The 20223-nt window shown below is 35.6% G+C and overlaps 1 protein-coding gene across 5 annotated transcripts in view; it reads left to right on the top strand.

The window, feature by feature from the left end:
- Positions 1–20223, top strand: part of Tomosyn (syntaxin-binding protein tomosyn) — a 461514-nt gene that overhangs the window by 347026 nt on the left and 94265 nt on the right. For all 5 annotated transcript variants that reach the window (XM_069831184.1, XM_069831185.1, XM_069831182.1 and 2 more), the window contains one exon: positions 671–857. In XM_069831184.1, coding sequence (XP_069687285.1) covers positions 671–857 — 187 coding nt within the window. The remainder of the gene's footprint in view (positions 1–670; positions 858–20223) is intronic.

The following is a 20223-nucleotide window of genomic DNA, read 5'->3' as shown; positions in this document are numbered from 1 at the left end:
CATATGAAAAGTATTTTTGACTTTCTAACATCATGATACTGAACACACAAATATGTATTTTAATGCATACATGTAGGCTTCAGAACAGATTCAGTATTTTACATATGAAATGCACATGTAATGTGCACTTACTAGTTCAGTTTTTGCTCACCAATTCGGATTTGTCCAAAAATGTTTCAGAAAATATCCTTAAATCGTAGTCTGTTTCTCTGTCTCTTCCTCCTCGCCTTGTATATACATAATATTTATGTTTATGTTATGTTAATGTTATATTATGTTGCATATAATATTACAATATACGAGTATGGAGGGACAAGAAGGAAGAGACAGAGAAACAGATGATAATTTAAGCATAATTTCTGAAACTCTATTAACATTTTTGGACAAATCCAAATTGGTACTGTATTTCTTTTTTATGTAAACTCCGTCTCCTATTCCACCAGTACACATACCCTCCCTTTTCATTTGCATATTTCAAAATTTCGAACTGCTCCCTCATTCTCACAAAAAAAAAAAAAATAGTTGCCATGACTTATGCCACATCCCTCGTTAAAATTTCAAACTGGACTTAACCGAGTTTCTCATTCTAATTCTCTTGTGCCAGTTTATTTTACTGTAACTTCGTACAAATAATTTTCTGTACTATATAAATTTATTTTTAATTTTGCAGGATGACATATGGTACTGAGTACGGAATTGTGATAGTTGACATAGTCCAGAAAATCTGTATTTTGAATATGAGTTCACCTGATCTGTATGGTTCAGCTGACCCATATCAGAGAGTCCCTCGATCACCTAAACGTGACAACAACTCTCGAGAGCTGGATGAGCGATGCCGTTCTCCCAGCACAGACCAGGTACGTGGTCCGTACACAAAATTTAATTTTGATTTATATGAAACATAATTATGTATTTGTGTCTGTCGTATGTAGTAAATGCCAGTAATTCATACCTATTTTGTATTATTATGACAGAGAAGAATTACTTTTGAACTTAAAAATTGTTTCAAAATGAAGCAACATTTTGAGAGTGCACTGTATGCACAGTATATGGCCTTAAACTATTCCTGTTAAATTTGTATTATCTTTGTGGTAATGTAATTTATTAACAATTTTACTTTCTCATTACTTGAAGAAAATATATATCAAATATTGGAATGCCACCATATCCATATCAGATGTGTAAATTCCTGCATCCCTCATACTAAAAAGAGTGATTTTGAACTATTGCTTTCCTTTACTAAGTTATTATTGAGTATTTGTTTTCTTCTGTAGGAATATGCTGCTACTTCTTTTTTCTCGTAATTATATTCATTTCAGTCCTACGTGGAGCACAGAGCTTTTATCGACTTGAACCACAGAACTCTGTTTACAGGCATTTGTTTGACATTCATAAGATCGCTCTTGCTTTCTTCATTCAGTTTCTTAATTGAATAAACAAGTCTAGAGTGTTTGTTAGAGCAGGAACAGTACCATTGGGTTGCTTAGCTTGGCTTTTATGAAGTCTAAACCCAAGACTGGTTCATACACTTAGACACGGTTTGGCCCATTGTGCGCCTTTATATGCAATGATTATCCAAGTTCGACAGATGACCCGGATTGCATTCGTGAATCCGACGTTGACTGGTGGGCCATCTTCTTCAGTCCCTGATAGAGCCAGGTCCCGTTTCGCGGACGAGTAGCCTGATAAGCCCTGGAGCCCGGAGTCCTTCCTGAACAGCTGATGCTGACAGATGGGCCATCCTGCCGTAACCCCTAATAGAGCCTGGTCCCAGTCACATACGAGTATCCTGATGCCGCCAGGGGTCAAGAGCCCCAAGCCCTTCCTGTATCAATATCTGAAACCCGTACTATCCCAAAGACTTCACCCCAGCCTTTTTTACTATTGCGGATAATAGATTAAATGAGGGGGAAGTGGATGGTGTTGGTGGAATAATAGAGGGAAACGGGATTACCCAGATAAAAACCCTCTGCAACGTCTGCTTTCTTCACAAATTTCACCACGACCTGGTAAGAGATCGAACCCATGCCATTTGGATGGAAGGCCAACATGCTAGTTTTAAGTGCAAGATAACATAAAATGAGTTTTACTTAGAATTTGCTGTAAACATTTTCTAATTCTTGTATAACGAAGGGTGGTGTATTGTAATATATAGGTTCTTTGAAACAGATTTTTTCTTGTTGAAAACTACCTCAAATTAAAAAAAATCTTCAGATGAAACTACATAGTCCGAAAAGATCTATTCGACTCGTCAATAAATTACTTTAAAATGTTCCAGTTACATAGTATGTGCAGGTAAAAGCTGTATATCTTAAATTCGATCACAGTCTACTATATACAGTCACGAAGCTTGGGATGATTTTTTGCCAACGAGTTGCATTTCTCGCGATAGTTGCTAGCCGCTTGGAGTGCTGTGATTACTAGGAACAATAGACTGTGTCACTGCCATCGTGATCTAATACAGGCCGTAAGGCATGCCATGTGACCCGCTTAACCCGATCACAAAGCGTGGTGTTTCAACCATATAAATTAATTGGAATGCATAAAGAGTAACATATATTTCTCTAAAATGTAGTGTAATTGTATTAATAAAATTTAAAACAATGATTAGGGGACACTTCAGACATAATTCCTTGCGAGTTAAAGAGTAATATTATTTTTGGTGTGAAAATTACGTTGTTCGTATGTGTAATACCTGCCTTTATTTCGATTAAATATTGCGAAATTCTTATATATTCATTTATGCACGATTCAATAATTTTCAGTTGCACTGCACGAATATTGAGATATGTTGAAATTATAGGTTATGTTTACTGCACCAGTTGCACCCGTCACATTCTATTTGTCTGTATTTTAATACAATTGAGTACCGGTACTGAATTATTGTATTTATCTACTACCTAAGAGACGAAGTAACACAATTGTACGTACACTAATTTCATAGGAGTGGTATGGTAAATTTTCTGTCTACAATTAAGGAAGGTAGATGTGCTAAATTAAAATCACAATGTAAATTCGTTTTTATTGAACCTCAAAATAGCTTCCATTCTAAACTTCATATGTTGACGCGAACAGATTATGTTAACATGTAAAATTCTCTTCACATTAAAATGACACAGTTTTGTAATTATTTCTGCAACATATTATGCAACAAGAAGTAAACGGAACTTATAGACACATTACACTAAATAAAGCTTAGCAATGATAAGCAATAAAGTTATAATATAATATTTCACTGAGCTCCATACACTGAAATAGAAAACCCGAACATACATTACGGCCTGGTCTAGATCGAAAAAGCATTGACTGTGCCGTATTTCGCATTTTTGTGAAAAGCTGTGTAAACTGTGAAATGTTCGTTATCGGTTGTAATAACTGTAAATGGCTAAAATACAATAACTTGAATAATAATATGGGACAAGGAGACGTTTGTAGTACTATAAATTGTAAGAAAAGTAGGTTAGAGTTATCCTTCTTCCGAAAGATCCAGGAAGGTGAGTTTATAGAAGATAATATATATTTTATGAAAATAATATATAAATCTTATGTATTTCATATTTCAATAGTGGAAGAAAGGTGTTAATTTTTTCAAAAGAACACGATATCGAAAGTATGATACATTTTATCGTCTGCTAGGGAAAGAGTCTGTGATGAGGCGATAGTAGCAATCCTGGTGGTGAGCAACTATCTATGGATGCATATTTCAACTGTCTATGTTTGCATATTTAGTAAGTATTAAGCTTCGTGACTGTATATAGTAGACTGTGATTCTATCCTCTAAATTTAATACAAATCTCTATGAAATTAACATACTTTTCTGGTAGTGTTTGCTGAAATAGGTAGCTGTCCTCAAGTATCGTTTGCTCGTTTATTATAAATATCTTATTATTAATACATTATTATCATTAATCATCATCATCATCATCATCATCATCATCAATAGCTATCAGGGTTTAGGCCATTTGGCCTATTCCGTTTCAGGTGAAAAGCTGGTCTCTCCATTGCTTCTTCAGGTGTCCATGATCTCTGTATCCAAGGGGTCTGTAATTTAATAATGTCCTGGGTAGTCTATCATTTGGCATCCGTAGAACATGCTCATGCCAGTTGCTCCGATACTTGTGGATTGTCTCTGTAATGGCTGCGATATTTAGTTCTTGTCGGATGTCTTCATTATATTTATGGTCATAGAGTGTGTAGCCTGCTAGTGGTCTTAGTAATCTCATCTCAGCTGCTTCTATTCTTTTGAGTTGACTAGTTGTTAGAGTCCAAGTTTCTGATCCATATAGCAAAGTTGGAATGGCCATTGTTTTGTAGAATTTCAAAATTGTGTCTTGCCAGACCTTCTTAAGCAGTGTATTTCTAATTGTTCTTACCAGCTGTTGAAATTTGCCTAATTTATTATCTATATCTCAAGAATGAATATAGGAGAGATTACAGCCAAGATAAGTAAAAGCATTTACTTGCTCTACTCCAATTATCATTCATAATTGATATTATTTTGACAGTGGGTATCTGTTTAATTACCTTTATATTTACATTTGTGTATTTGTTTTACACTGAACTGTTTAATAACAAAGCAGCATAATATTTGTGTACCATATTCATATTATGGACACAACATTTTATGAAACGAGTAGAAAAATGTGTGTAATAAGATTGAAAGATTACTCCAACAGTTGATTCTATCAATAGGCCTATGCGTAAAATACTGTACCTTGTTGTATACTGCACTGTCGACAGTAACTTTCCACGTCGATTCCTTTCCTAGTTCATTTATATGTAGGTGGAATCTCTGAGCATGTAAAACTGAAGAAATTCTTCGTATTTATGTTTATTTTCTGAAATGGAGTCAATAAAAGTTTATTTTACTCAATAAGTGTAATAAATTATATATACGTGATTTGCTTTCTTCTGATAATTCATATACGAGGATTATTTATCTATTTCTATCAAATTCTCTGTCTCAATATAATATGTAAGAATTACTGACATTCCATTTATTAAGTGCATTAAATTCTTATAATGAATGTGTTTCTTTTCATTGTTGTGTAATTGTTATTAAGGCCAGTTAGTACAAAAATATAATTATAAGCGTACAAGTCCAACACACACACACACACACACACAAACACACACACACATATATATATATATATATATATATATATATTTGTTACTCCTAATAATGAATGGATATTTGTAACATATTTAAAAAAAATAGAAAATAAAGATAGAGGTGATTATTTTGATCTAACTTGCCATAAAGATGAATCACATATTTTTATTATTGGATAGTGGGTTGTTCATACTTTCTGACACATTAAAATACGCTTAAAATTAATAAAAATGAGATATTTTAGTATTTCATTACAACAATGTAATGTGTTGGGACATTCATTTCCAATGTATATCCTTTCCAACCACAATCATAGCGTATAGAAGAGAATGAATGTGATTTTTAGATTTGTATGCTCGACCTTCCACATCTCTTCGGTATAAGGATGCAGCAGCAAATGAGAACCAAAATGTGAAACAGTGTAGTTCATCGTTATTAAGAATACCTTTATGCCAAGTAGCTTTACCCTATGCTGTTACTGTATATAACATTATGTAACAATTTTGTTGACAGAAAAAAGAATAGATTATAATTTTAAATAGAAATATGCATATTGCTTTAGATAGTGTTAAAGTGCATTTTAAATCTTTATTTATTATTTTATATTGGGCTCGTGAGAATGCATGTTTAAACATATCAAAAATGGCAGGAAATATTTTTTGTACCTCACATAGTTTGAAAGAGATGTATTGGGAAAGTCAAAGTAAGTGATTGGGCTAATGATTCTTCCCTCCTCTCTCTTTCTTCTCACATTTCCCCTTTTACACCGTCCCACCCACTCTTTCTTTATCAGCCCCTCTATCTCCTCCATCCAACGTCAGATCAGCTCGTAACATAAAATATTATGTACCATACAAAGTAGAGTAAAAATGAACCGAATTTTGCCTGCCTCTACCATGCCATTTAAGCAACTTCTCTGTCATGCTTTCGTTGCGGATAGTATATATCGTCAGGCACATATGACAAACTGTCCTGCAGCTTGCAGAGGGAATGGCTAATGCAATTAATATAATATACACTTAGTTAGAGCTGCCGAGATGGCATGCAGCATATGAGAGAGAGAGAGAGAGAGAGAGAGAGAGAGAGAGAGAGAGAGAGAGAGTTACTGGTATGACTTCTACCACAGACGTGTGTATCACCCATGTACAATGATACATTTTCATTCAGTAAACTTGGACTCTAACTTTGAGAGAGGAACAGAGGTTAAGGGTGTTTGAGAATAAGGTGCTTAGGAAAATATTTGAGGCTAAGAGGGATGAAGTTACAGGGGAATGGAGAAAGTTACACAACGTAGAACTGCATTGCATTTTATTCTTCACCTGACATAATTAGGAACATTAAATCCTGACGTTTGAGATGGGCAGGGCGTGTAGCACGTATGGGCGAATCCAGAAATGCATATAGAGTGTTAGTTAGCAGGCCGGAGGGAATAAGACCTTTGGGAAGGCCGAGACGCAGATGGGAGGATAATATTAAAATGGATTTGAGGGAGATGGAATGTGATGGTAGAGACTGGATTAATCTTGCTTAGGATAGGGACCGATGGCGGGTTTATGTGAGGATGGCAATAAACCTCCAGGTTCCTTAAAAACCATAAGGGTCATTCCATACAAAATTTTAAAATTTGTAACGACAAGTTCTGGATTTTTTCAATATTCTAGTAAATGAATATCATAATAATAAATAGTTAAATGGCGTAATATGAACTTCATCTCGCCAATGGTTGAAAAGTAATTAAGGGTGAAATATTCGGGGAGTTGATATGTAGACTATTGTTAAAAATATTATTAAAATGACATGCTTCATTGTATCAACGTAAAAATTGTGCCAATACAATGATAAATCTATATATTTCAACTTACTTCTGAGTTATTATGGATTTTTTCTTCGAGCATGTATTAAAACTTACAGTAAAATAAAGAAATGTTAATATTTTCAAATCAAATATTTTTTTTTACTGTGCTCTTTTTTTTTTATGGTGAGATATACAATTTCTTAGTCTATTACAAAAATTTTATGATGGGATCTCTAATACTTTGGGAAATATTAAATAAACCAGAATTGCAAATGTTGCCATTAACAATCAAAGTCGCGTGCACTGTATTACGTCACGCGCTCATACGAGACACCCACACGCATGCTTATCAATCGATATAACAAATGCCAGATGTTATGACATCCGTTCAACAGTACACTAATAGATTTCACGTGAGAGTTTGTTTTTTTTCCTGTTATAATCTCAGCGCAACTTTTTCCCTTCAGTTTAGAGGGTGATTTTGTTCTGTTCTGTCATTGTAACTTTTTCCCTTCAGTTTAGACGGCGATTTTGATTTGTTCTGTCACTGGAAGTTGTAAGTGTTCAATATGCCTAAATTAAAGACGAAAAGTTGGAGTCATCTGTGGTGTTGCAACACTTTCGGACTTTAAAAACATTCTTCACAAATCTGTAAAAGAAAAGTGACAAGTAGCATGTGTAAAAAGGCCCCGCATTTAGTGGTAGATGATGCTATTTGAGAACGTTTTTGCCATAAGATTTCAAAAATTGATATAATTAGTGAAGTTGCTGGGACTGAGAGTAAGGTCGACAAATCAACAAGCGAAGAAGAATATTTACAGAGGCGAGAAATTCAACAAGTGAAGAAGCATATGCTCCTGAATGTAAGAAACTATAAATGTATCTATCAGAAATATTGACGTCATTGTTACAGAGAAATTTAGTAGAAATTTAGTATAAGGAATGGACGACAACTGACAGGGCCAATATGATTTTAGTGAAAAGTGACTGTAAATTTCATTAATAATTTCATTGGTTGGCTTAAAAAATTCGGGATACTGTACACAACGTCATTGCAAAGTCCCAAGCAAATTATTTAAAGTACAGTACCTAAAAAATGAAATAAAATTAAATTTGTGATTTTTCAGAGAATTATAGTTTCATTATTCAGGATGCTACACAAGGTCATCACTGAAGTGCTTCTCAGGCAACAATACACCCATTCACAGTATATTACAGAAATTCAGTTGGTGGTAATTTTGTTTTTCAGTAATTTCGGAATGCTTAGTTCACGACAGTGCAACAGTTCATGTTTTTAAAGGAAAATGATAGAACATCTGAAACAAACACATACCGAAATATCTAAAATATATGATTTCAGTGATGGAGCAGCTAGCGAATACAAGAATGAAAAAACTCCGTTTATCTACTCAATCATGAACACGATTTTCAAATGCCTGCGGAGTAGCATTTCTTTGGAACTAGTCACGGTAAAGGGCCCAGTGGCAGTGTAAGGGGTACAATCAAGCGACTTGCTGCTAAAGCCAGGAACTCTAATTTCAACTCTTAACGGACTGTATGATTGGGCAAAATGCAATACACAGGAAATTATTGTGTCATTCACATCTATTGAAAAACATGAAGAAATAGTTACAAAATCTAAATCCTCAAAGATTTGCCGGCCTCAAGACTGTTCCCGGAACAAGAAGTGTTCACTGTGTGGTTCCAGTTAATGGAAAGTTAGCAATAAAACCCTATTCTGATTCATCAGAAGTACCGAAACTAGTTGAAATCAGACATGTAACGTGCACCGGTTGTCAACGCGGAAACGCTTCTTGCAGTGACCAGCAGCAGTGATGGCGCATGGCGCAGCGGCATAGATCACACTTTACACGGCAAGTTGTTTTAATTTATAACTTCCTTATTTTTGAAGATCCCATTATGAAAATTTGACAGCCTAATGAAAATGCTCAGTAAATTGTCATTTATTTTTTTTATGTGAATTGAAGTATTCGATTTTATGTAATGGCGTTTTTTAAATATATTTTTTAATTTCTTTAAACACAATTTTCAGAGCTGCACTGAATTATAGTATCTTACTAACCTATTTTGTAAGCTATCTAACGATATCTTTAAAAATTTTTTTTGTAATTATTCTTATGGTCAGAAAACAAATTTGAAATAGAGCTATGTGCTCAAATAAAAATATTTTAACTGTCCATTACTTTTAAACGCTAGCTGTCGCAAACATAATTTTGTACATGATTAATATATATGACATAAAGAGTTGAATGTATAATTTTTAACAAATTTGGAGATATGAATGTTTTTCGTCATACGGTTTTGCATGGAATTACCCATAAGTAAGTAATCTGGTCTTGTTGTGTGTTAAGTGGTAAGTGTATATTTCTGGAATGCGTAATAGCAATATTATCGCCTTGCTGAATAGGTTATATTCCTCATTGCCCATGCACCTCAACCTCTCAACCTTCAGATCACTGATAAATGACATTCCTGACATTGGCCTACTTCTTAGTTCGTAGCAATGACATATAGCCAGTTAGTGTAGCTCATAGCTTGATAAGGTAAAGATGTTTCGGTGATTTTTCAAGAGTACCAGTCTGTGGGAGTACTAAGATGATCCTTGAAGGGCAGCGAGTGAACATAAAAGTTTGTATTTAACTTGGTACGGCATTTACTGACACATTTTTTCTGTTATGCCAAGTGTATGGAGAGGAAGCAATGCTATGAACTCAAGTGTATGAGTGGCATAAGCGATTCAAAGATGGCTGCGCTTCACTAGACGATGATTTACATCTAGTAAGATCTAGATTGGAAAGAAATGATTGCTAGAGATCAGACAAGACCGCAGACAGTCAATAGACGACGTGAAAAACATGTTAGGAATTTCGCATGGTTCTGTATACTCTATCCCCTGCAATGATTTCAAAATTCAACGAATGTGAGCACATTGTTCCGAAAATATTAACCAATAAGCAATGGGAAGAGCGAACACTGGTTGCTGGAGAGCTGATTGACAGGGTGTGCCAAGATTCAAATATTTTGAACAGTGATTACAGGTGAAGTGATATGGTATTTTCTTTGCGACACACAATGCAAACGGCAGTCATCGACATGGAAATCACCCTCCTCACCACGACAAAAATGATTTCGTGCAGACAGATCAAAGGGAAAGGTTATGCTGTAAGTGTTCTTCGATATCCAATGATTTGTATATTTATTTCGAATTCATTCCTGAAGGTCTGTCTGTCAATAAGGAAGCTTATGTTGCTATTATTAGTCATCTTCGTGATGCAGTGGACGAAAAAAACATCATTTGTGAGGGGAAAGAATTGGGTTCTCCATCACGACAACGCCCCAGCACTCTGGTCACTCCAGGTGAACGAAACCTCACAAAGCACAATATAGTTGCCCTTCCACAGCCTCCATATTCTCCGGATCTTGCTGCAGCTGATAACTATCTGTTTCCGAAGGTCAAAGATTTGCTTAAGGGACGCAAGTTTGCTTCAGCCGAAGAAGTGAAGACATATTCGACGCGTGATCTGAAGGTGGTGACCAAAATGGCCTGCAGGACTGTTTTGAAAAGTAGTATGGACGCTGACAGAAGTGCATCATGGCCTAAGGTGCTTACTTTGTAGGTGATGTTGTGTAAAAGGTTGCAATTCTTGTAATAAATGATTCTACACATGTTCGGTTCATTTTTTACCCAACTGGTATTACTCCGCACACGTTAACCCTACTCCAACCTATTGTTACATCGCAGCTTATTTATTTCATACTGTATGTATTTGTCGCATTTATACGCATATATTCACCATATAGAATACTAGCCATGTAAGAAATTTACAACACGTATTTCACTTTTATTAATTCTGTTATTTTTATTAAGCATTAGAATAGTAGTGGCCTCATTTTTTAAAAAGAGAAATGTGGAAATAAGTGGCATTTAAAGCACTATAAAATAAAAGCATTGTTGTTTATGTTAAAAATGTAGCAAAACATAAGTTAAAATACTTATAATTTGTATGTCCATTTTAATTGTATTTACATTTTAAATTAGTATTAGTTCCCATTTTAATATCTTTTTTCCTGCCTATTTTTTAACATTTTAAGTGCCTACATGTCCGATCTCTAATTATGAATGACTGGTCTGCAGAAAGCAATACAATTATTTAATTTGTATAATTTGATGCAGTGGCGGTGCGTCAATAAGAGCACAAGAGCACGTGAACACCTTGTTTCCATTAATGCACGACTAGTTTTATTATTTAATACCGTTCTGGCGTAGTGGGGATATATAATATCAGGATCGAGTATTTTAAACTTCCCGCATCTTGCATAAACATCTTATGTAAACTTGGCAATATCCGTTCACGTACAAGCCGTGCTCTTTTCAAGAAGGTTACAGAAATTTCACGCATGCGCGGGAGAAAATTGTCTTTCGCTGGCCGCTTATGACTCATCAAGAGCACAAAGCATTAAGTGAACAGTGAATCTATCCTACAGATGGCAGGTGCATCGATGCCTATCGTTTACGTGCTATATATCGAGGAGAAAAGTCTGTATTTTAGCCTGTAGGTGTCAGCATCTCACTGTCGGAACGTTTACTTTATGTCGGTGTGTGTACAGTGCTGCTACGAGAGTGTAGTTTGTGAATTACTATACTTCAGTTTCGGCATATAGCATAGTTTGGCTTTCAAACACGTGCTGGCTGAATGTGATGGTGGTATGAATTTAAATATCTGTATGGTGGTGTATATTATTTAAGAATAATATTTACTGGCATGTATTTATAGTAATCAATCTATACGAATGGGATTACAGTACTGGTATAGGCTATAGTGTATCAGTGAGTTGTGAATCAAAATACAGTATATTACTGAACACACGCTTTTGTAAATTGTTTTATGTATTAATTTTTAACAGACGTAAACAATGAACTCTGTTCAAGTAATTTTGAAGAGTAAATAACTGGGTAAACTGGCTTTCCAGGAAAAATTGGAAATAAAAAGACTAGGTTTCATTATTATTATTATTATTATTATTATTACTATTATTATTATTATTATTATTATTATTATTATTATTATTATTATTATTATTATTATTATATGTTGTTTTGAATTTATATACGGTTTTTTCGACAGTGAAACATTGGAATCATGACATTTCATATTAGGCTAAAAACGTACGATTTCAAATTCTCTTCGATTTTGGAACACAAAATTGTGAACACACATAATATTTTATCACGAGCCGCCACTGATTTGATGTAAGAATTCCACATACTCAATTCAAATTCCAGCAAGTCCGAGAGGAGTTTATGGTAGACAAGATGGGGTTGGGCAAATTTTCGCGGAGCAATACCGTTTACCTTTCCATCATTCCACCATTTTTCCATGAACTATATCATCAGTTATCATCTCTCTGTCATCATCTTCATCTTCGATGCAACAGAGATACTTCTCCATGTGGTGCACCACACTTAAATCCCAAGATGACAAAGTGATTTACAGTTTTGATCCGTTAAACCTAGATGAAAATGCAACCTACAGTAGTCGAGGCATGACAAGAACTCTGAGATGCATGAGAGCTCGGCGAGAGCTGCTTGCAGGGAGTAAAGGCATGGGGACAGGCGGGAGTGATTCTGGAGTTACTATTCAACATGAAAACATACACTAACGTTAATGTGATTTTAAGGTTGTTTCTAGACTTAACTATGATTTGAATTGTAATGGTTCGATGCCACTCACCTCTCCATCCTCGTCATCTTTCTTCTCGATCTCTTCACTGCTGCTGCCATCACTATCAGTGTCTTCAGCCAGATTGATGATGATTTGCTCTGATGTGGTATTGATGACAGGTTCCAGAACATTGCACTCAGCCTCACAGTGCCGAACATGTTCGCACCTAGAAGCCCAGTCTTTCTTTGTGATTGACGTGCACTTCTCTTTCACCAACTTCATGGTGTCATCAAGTTTGAAGTTCTTCGCAACAAATTCTTTTACACTCGCCCATATCAACTCTGTCGGATTTAAATCTGGATAATAAGGCGGCAGTCAAAGAACTGAATGACCATTTTCTGCTAGAATGTTATCGATTTTAAAAGTTTTCAATTGTGGTTTTCTTAATTGTATTATCAAATATAACTGCATTTTGTTCAGGTCTTCTTGATCTGGAATACCATGATTTGTGAGCCATTCCATCATATCTGCCTTTCCCGAAAAAGTTGGGGCCGAGTTAAGCAACACATTGTGATAGGGTGCGTTATCAATCACAATGCCGGATTTAGGGGAAGATTTGGGATTAGATTCGTTTTCAGCCATTTCTCATAATTAATGTAATTCATGTCATTATGATAATCCTGCTATTTCGTGCCAGACTTGAACATCAACAGGGCATTTGGTTTGAAACCATCATCGCCTCCGGCATGCACAATTATCGCACGCTGGCCCTTCGAAGCGGGAGCACAAGGCCTTTGTTATCACCATCACTCTACGCATGAAACTTCATGTGCGACGAATGAATATAACTTTCATCCGTGTAAACAATAGGGTGCCCTTGCTTGTTTGAAATATAGTTCACTCTCTGAAGACGAATGTCACTCTTTTCCGTTAATATGCTTCTATTGTTTACAGATTTCTTCCACCTAAAACCCAAGTCTTTTGTGATACTCTTGAGGCCCATGAACTTCCTGCAAACTGTATTTTATCTTTTAACACTGATAATAAATAATTCAGTGTTGGTCGTTCTCCAATTGTCAAATGGAATTCGTTTATTGTTCTTCGTATGACACAAGGTGAATGAGGATAAATCTCTGTCCATGCCAGGACTCAATCTACTGATCGCTTGGTTAGGAAGCGTACTCTCATGTCCACATGAATGCCAGTACCCTTATTTTAAAATTTAAGTGTGACTTACCTTTTCGCGATATTGCCTCCTTGATGAATCTAAGCTTTGGATTAAATTGGTAGCATGTCCCAAGAAGAGTGCGTAGCAGATGGCACCACTGATCATGGATAGCATGATGAGCCACATGCCCGTGAGTGACTGCGGCGGAAACCTGCCGTATCTGATGCTTATCAAATTCGTCAATATTTGTTTTTGTTTTCATTTTTTATTTATTTTTTTCTGGGAGTTGAGAAATTGGCATTTTGTTGTCCCACTTTTACTCTTCGTTTCAAACTACTGTGCGACACTCCTGTATCTTGGCATACACGTGTTTGAATTTGATTTAAATTTATTGGTATGACGCGTTCGGCTTCTTCCTTCACGAACTTGAACACATTATAAACAATTTTTCTGCTCTGACTATGCAAAATCTTCCTTCCTCGTATCTTGCTCATGTTCAGATTGACACTGATGTTTTTGCAACATACGAAAACTAGCGAAGTGCACTTCACAACAACTTTCACTTGACTGCTGGGATTGCTACCCTCACTTAAACACAGCCGCAGTTTGGCACGGGACATCCGAAACCCATGGTCCACATTGTAGTATATTAGCAACATGATAAAAGTATCATTGAATTGCTTTTTGATATAATGTAATTTTTTTTTTTGCTTCTTTCTGTAAAATGTAGCCAAGAATGTGAAAAACATGCAGTTTTTAAGTTAATATCTGCAACTTTGAGCGAATTGTTACTTTAATTGGCCATTACAAATGCTAGCCACACTGAAATTGCAGTTGCTTAAAATCGAAAGGCATGTCAGTGGGTATCGTAGGAATACGTGGGATAAAAACATCTTCTCCTTTCATTTTGCTAGTTAATATTGTCATTTCTATTACGTTTTGCATGAGTTTTTCACACCAATTTATTCTTGTTCCATTGCATAACTTTGATAGGTCAATATTTCGCAATAGTACTATTGGTGATTCAATATTAAGTATTAAATTATATGGTAGCAATCCTTGTGGTTTCAAAGAATTCAAGAATTCAGTTGCTTAAAAACACAGCCTGCTCACTATCTACAACTGCATCGAGAAATTCATAATATGGTCCTGGACTGCGTAAAGATACCTATTGCATGAATTGTCTAGGTTTTGGTCTTCATGATGTTTCAACAATGTTATTTTAATTTCGTGTTATAATTTTCACCGCCTCGTGAAAGTCGATGTTGAATACAACAGACAAGGAGTAGGCTACCTGCCGGCATCGGGTTTCCCCTTCTCCCTTCCTCGCCTTCATCATCATCCTCACCCATTCCCTACACTACATTACACTTACACATACACTCAACCTAGTACACGACGTAACTCTTCACAGATACAACACATACATAACATGGCCTGCTGAAGGGTGTGCAACTTGAAAAATGGGTCACAGTCCTGCAGTATGCAGAACCCGAATCACGCAAGTGAAGTGGGTAGGCATTAGACACACACACACACACACACACACATAATAAAGAATAATTGACTATAGAAAATTGCATTTTAATATTATATATGAATGTTTGATCGTATTTGTTTTTATCTTTTTAATTAATTTAATGTTCATTTTCACAATTTTAATGTAGTCTATGTTTTTCTCCTGGTTATGAAGGTTAAATGTGCAAACTTTGACACATATCGATCAAAGCGTGTAGATTTATATAGAGAACATACAAACATACATACACCCATAGGCCTACTGTACAGCTGTCAAAAAAAAAAAAAAAGTTGCCGCACTCGTGAACAGCGAATATTTTCTAAGTCCACTTCAGATAACAGTGATGTTACATGATGCATGTGCTTATAGAAGCAGTTTCGGAACTAAGATGTTTAAGCAGGAGTTATTCATATTTGTCCAAGTGGCGGCCTGAACACCTGCAAACTTCTAACACATGAATACAGGCTGTTACAAAAGAAACATGACAGTGCTTTCATTCCTCAAATGAGGTATAGAAATTCTTATACATCCAGAAATTTAAAATGAATATTATAGTCCAAATACATGATCTGAAGACATTAATTCGTCAGTTTAAGCACAGAAACTTAATCAAAAAAAAAAAAAAATTGAATTCAATATTTGTTAACATTATAATAATAATAATAATAATAATAATAATAATAATAATAATAATAATAATAATAATAATCCGTGGCGCTACAGCCTGTGAAGAGCCTAGACCGACCAGCCGGCTGCTGGCTTCACGCCCACATGCCGAAGCAGAGGTGGACGATCATCCAACCAGAATGGAGGTATCGTGTAGTTAGCACGATGATACCCCCAGCCGTTATAGCTGGTATTCACAACCGGATTTCGCTACCTATTGTAGCTCCCCAAGTGCATCACAATGCTGGATGGGCACTGGTCCCATACACTGGCCGAAATTTCATGAGAAAATTTCTTCCCCCATGAGGGCTCAAACCAGCGCACATTCCATAACACGAGTCCTAGGCGGGATGCCTTAGACCACAACGCCACGGCGCGGGATATTTGCTAACATTAATAGAAAAAAAAAAAAGAGTTGAGTCAAGTTTGGGGGCAGTGCCCTCCATGTTCTCCCACCCCCCATAACTCTGCCTATGACCTACATTCACTTTTATATATTAAGATACTATTGAAATCAAGGGAATCAAGTTAGTATCGTTGGACTTGACAGTAATCTGGTGTTCGTACTTAAAAAGTTCTAATAATAATTTTAGTTGTTTTTGTACGTAACTCACTTTTGTAACATTTAATTGTTTTAATTTGCAAATAATACAGTGGTGTATCAATAAGTGAGATAATAAGAACTCTCTCATGTCTTCTCATTTAGGTACAGTTGTAACTTATGATACGGTCTGGACACTCATTACTTTCACATAATCTTCATAACTGTCAAAGCATTTGTTCTGTCAACACACCAAGCCATCATTTCCAATATGCAAGAAATTTGTGGCAAGCACATGGACCAGAATATTATGGATTGCTTAATTTCCCTATCAATTGTAAATTGCTTTTCAGGAAGATATCGGTACATCTTTTATGGATCCGAATAGATAAAAATCACTCGTAACAGATCAGGTCTATGTGGTGATATCATTGTGAACTTTATTTTTTAAACTTCCACAAATAAAAATCAGAAGCCGATAAATTGGGAGATAAAAAAAAATCCTTTATTAATGTCAATGAAGTGTCTGCTATATGTGGAGTTGCCGAATTCTATTGAAAATGCGCAGACTGACATTCGATATCATTCATCTGTTCCAAAAATGGTATGAGTATTTCTGTTCTCAATTTGTACACATTGATCGTATCATAAAAAATACAAGCCCTGTGATTCTGTTATCATGGTTACATTATGTTATAACCGAAAACAATAGGTACTGGAGAACAGAAAATCCACCCAGTTCCTGTTTTAATATTGTTTTTCAGCTTCTAAATTGTGCCCAAATTGTCTGGTTTACGGTATGAAAAATGGTTCATTAGGGAGGGAATACACTATGCCATATACTCTATAAGATCTTATCTAAAAAATCTTGTTCCCCTCCCAGCAAGCTGAAATGATACCCTGGCTGAGAGTAACACAGGGTAGATGGAAATCTGGTTTGTGTGTTATTTTAAAATTATGAATATTCTAATTAGTATTAAATGCATCTTGATTTTAACATAAAACATCAACAGAAACGAATGTACTCACAAGATAAGGTCAAAATTTCTAAGTTGTGGAAAATCTTATTACAGGATGTCTTTTTATGTATACTTGTCATTATTCTTGGAGCTTTCATTTGTAAAACAAAATGTCTGTCTGTTATTCTTTCTTTATTTCACTACCTATACCTCTCTCCCTTCCCCTCCCTCGATCTCTTTTTGTTCTTTCTTTCTCTCTGCTTATCATATCCGTCCTCATCCTTTCCTCTCTTTCACTCTCTTTTTTCGTCCTCTTCTCGTTCTCCCCTCTCTCATTCTATCTATCTTCTCCTCTCTTTTCATCTTCCTTTCCTTGTCTCTCTCTACCTTCCTTATTCTGTCCATTTCTCTCTCGTTGCAGTTTCGGTTTATGTGATAAGCTATGATAATAAATGTTGTTGAGTGCAGTCTTGTGGTGAAATAATGTTTTATTTGGGAGTATGTATTGAGAAGCGTTTTGTTACTTGTAAGTTTCTCCTTTTTGCCGAAAATGGCTTTTAAATGCACATAATTTTCGATTTATAATTTTGATTATATTTAATACGTAATTGTAAATTGTTCAGTCTTACACTTTGTAAATGTAAATATAATTATGTAGTTCATTACACAACTTTTAACACTATATCATTTTGGAAAACGTATTATATGTCTTTCACATCTCAACACACATACAACACAAACAAACAAACACAGGCGTATACAAATTCAAATGCAACACCTGCAACAACTTCTACAAAGGACAGACAGGCAGATCATTTCAAACACGTTACAAAGAACACATCACAGCCATAACAAAATTACAAAACACTTCCACACATGCAGAACACATCACAAATGCTAACCACACATACAGAGACATCAACACAGACATGGAAATTGTACACATCCAACCAAAAAGCCAGAAACTAAACACACTAGAACAATACGAAATATACAAACACACAAAAACACATCCAAATGAAATTCTCAACACACAACTCAATTTCAGAACACACGCACTCTTTGACTCCACATTACACTACACATACACACCCCCATAGGAAACAAAACAAAAGGCGCCAAGACCAGCAACAACCAGTTCTGATGATGGCCAATAGCAGGCCGAAACATGTTAACAAGGTAACATAAAATTTAACACGTGAAAGATATATAATATGTTTTCCAAATTATGTAGTATTCGATTTTATGCGACACTATTCCCTAGAAGCTTCTTATTCGTGTTAGAAGTCCGACTTTCTGTTGGTCTATACACAAATAAAATGAAGCTTATAAAAATTTGCTTACTACTTGTAAATTCAAAATTTGTTTTTGAAAAAGTGAAAATGTTTGAACTTCGAACATGGAAAGTGCAAGTCAATCGGAAACTTTGTGAGAATAGCTCTAGTCACATCAGTTATATGTTAATAATGTATGAGATACAAAAATTGCTACTAGTGTAGAGTAACTACATACTTCAGGATTCTTTCATATGAATACATTTCTACATACTTATTAGTAAAAAAAAGTTAGAAAGTTATTTATATTTCAACATACTAGTGAAAGAATTGTGATATACGAGACGCGTCCATGAAGTAACTTTCCCACTCGTCCCACAGCTAGCAAACCATATTTTGTGTGAAGCGACTGCTTGTACGTGATAGAGTAATGTCCTGGCATGGCGCATGTGCTAGCAGAACTTCCTGATTGCTCTCAGTACCTTCGTTGCATTGGTTGAAGATGGACGTTCCTATTCCACTTCCCGCCGATTTTGAAGTGCGGTCAGTGATAAAGTTTTTGAAAGCATGGGGCATAGCACCGATTGAAATTGATCATCAGCTGTGCCAGGTCTATGGGCAAGCAGATGGTGCATTGCTGCTGTAGACAATTTTCAGCAGGACGCCAAAATATGCATGACGAGGAGCGCAGTGGGAGGCCAACCATCATCACAGACGACCTTGTGGAGCAACGCACCATCTGCTTGCTCTTGACGTTAGGCCCATAGACCTGGCACAGCTGACGATCAATTTCAATTGGCGCTATGCCCTGTACATTCAAAAACTTTATCACTGACCGCATTTCACACTCGGCGGGAGCTGGAATAGGAACATCCACTTCAACCAATACAACGAAGCTACTGAGAGCACTTGGGAAGTTCCTCTAGCACATGCGCCATGCCAAGACATTACTCTATCACGTACACACAGTTGCTTCGCACAACATATGGTTTGCTAGCTCTGGGACGAGTGGGAAAGTTACTTTATGGACGCGCCTCATACATATAGTTGTACACCCTTAGCATATTGTTTATAAAAATGAGATATGTGATTGATTTTAACACTATACAAAATATAAGCCTGCTTTAAATTTGTGTCAGCCAGTTGATTTTTTGTCAGCAGTAAAACTGAAAATTTAAATAATAAAATTTAATGAGAATTGCGTGTATTTGAATAATTTAAAACTACTGATACAGTATGAGTGAATGTAAAACGAAATATTCAAGAAAGTAAGTTGGTGCATCTTGATTTTAATTCACTTTTGGGATTGAACAATCTTCTAATAAAGAAAGAAGAGTTTTTTAATCTTATATTCGTAACCATGTACTTGAGCAGGTTTAGCAATAAGCTACTATATTATGATTATATGAAATGGTATGAGAGTGCTGTAGCTATGATGAGCATATTATATCCAAATATATTTAGATCATACTTACAAACTTTGCTCTCTCACGTCGGATTG

The sequence above is a fragment of the Periplaneta americana genome, chromosome 7, assembly GCF_040183065.1.
Source record: "Periplaneta americana isolate PAMFEO1 chromosome 7, P.americana_PAMFEO1_priV1, whole genome shotgun sequence".
NCBI classification, from domain to species: Eukaryota; Metazoa; Arthropoda; class Insecta; order Blattodea; family Blattidae; genus Periplaneta; species Periplaneta americana.
This window is presented reverse-complemented; position numbering and strand designations above follow the sequence as displayed.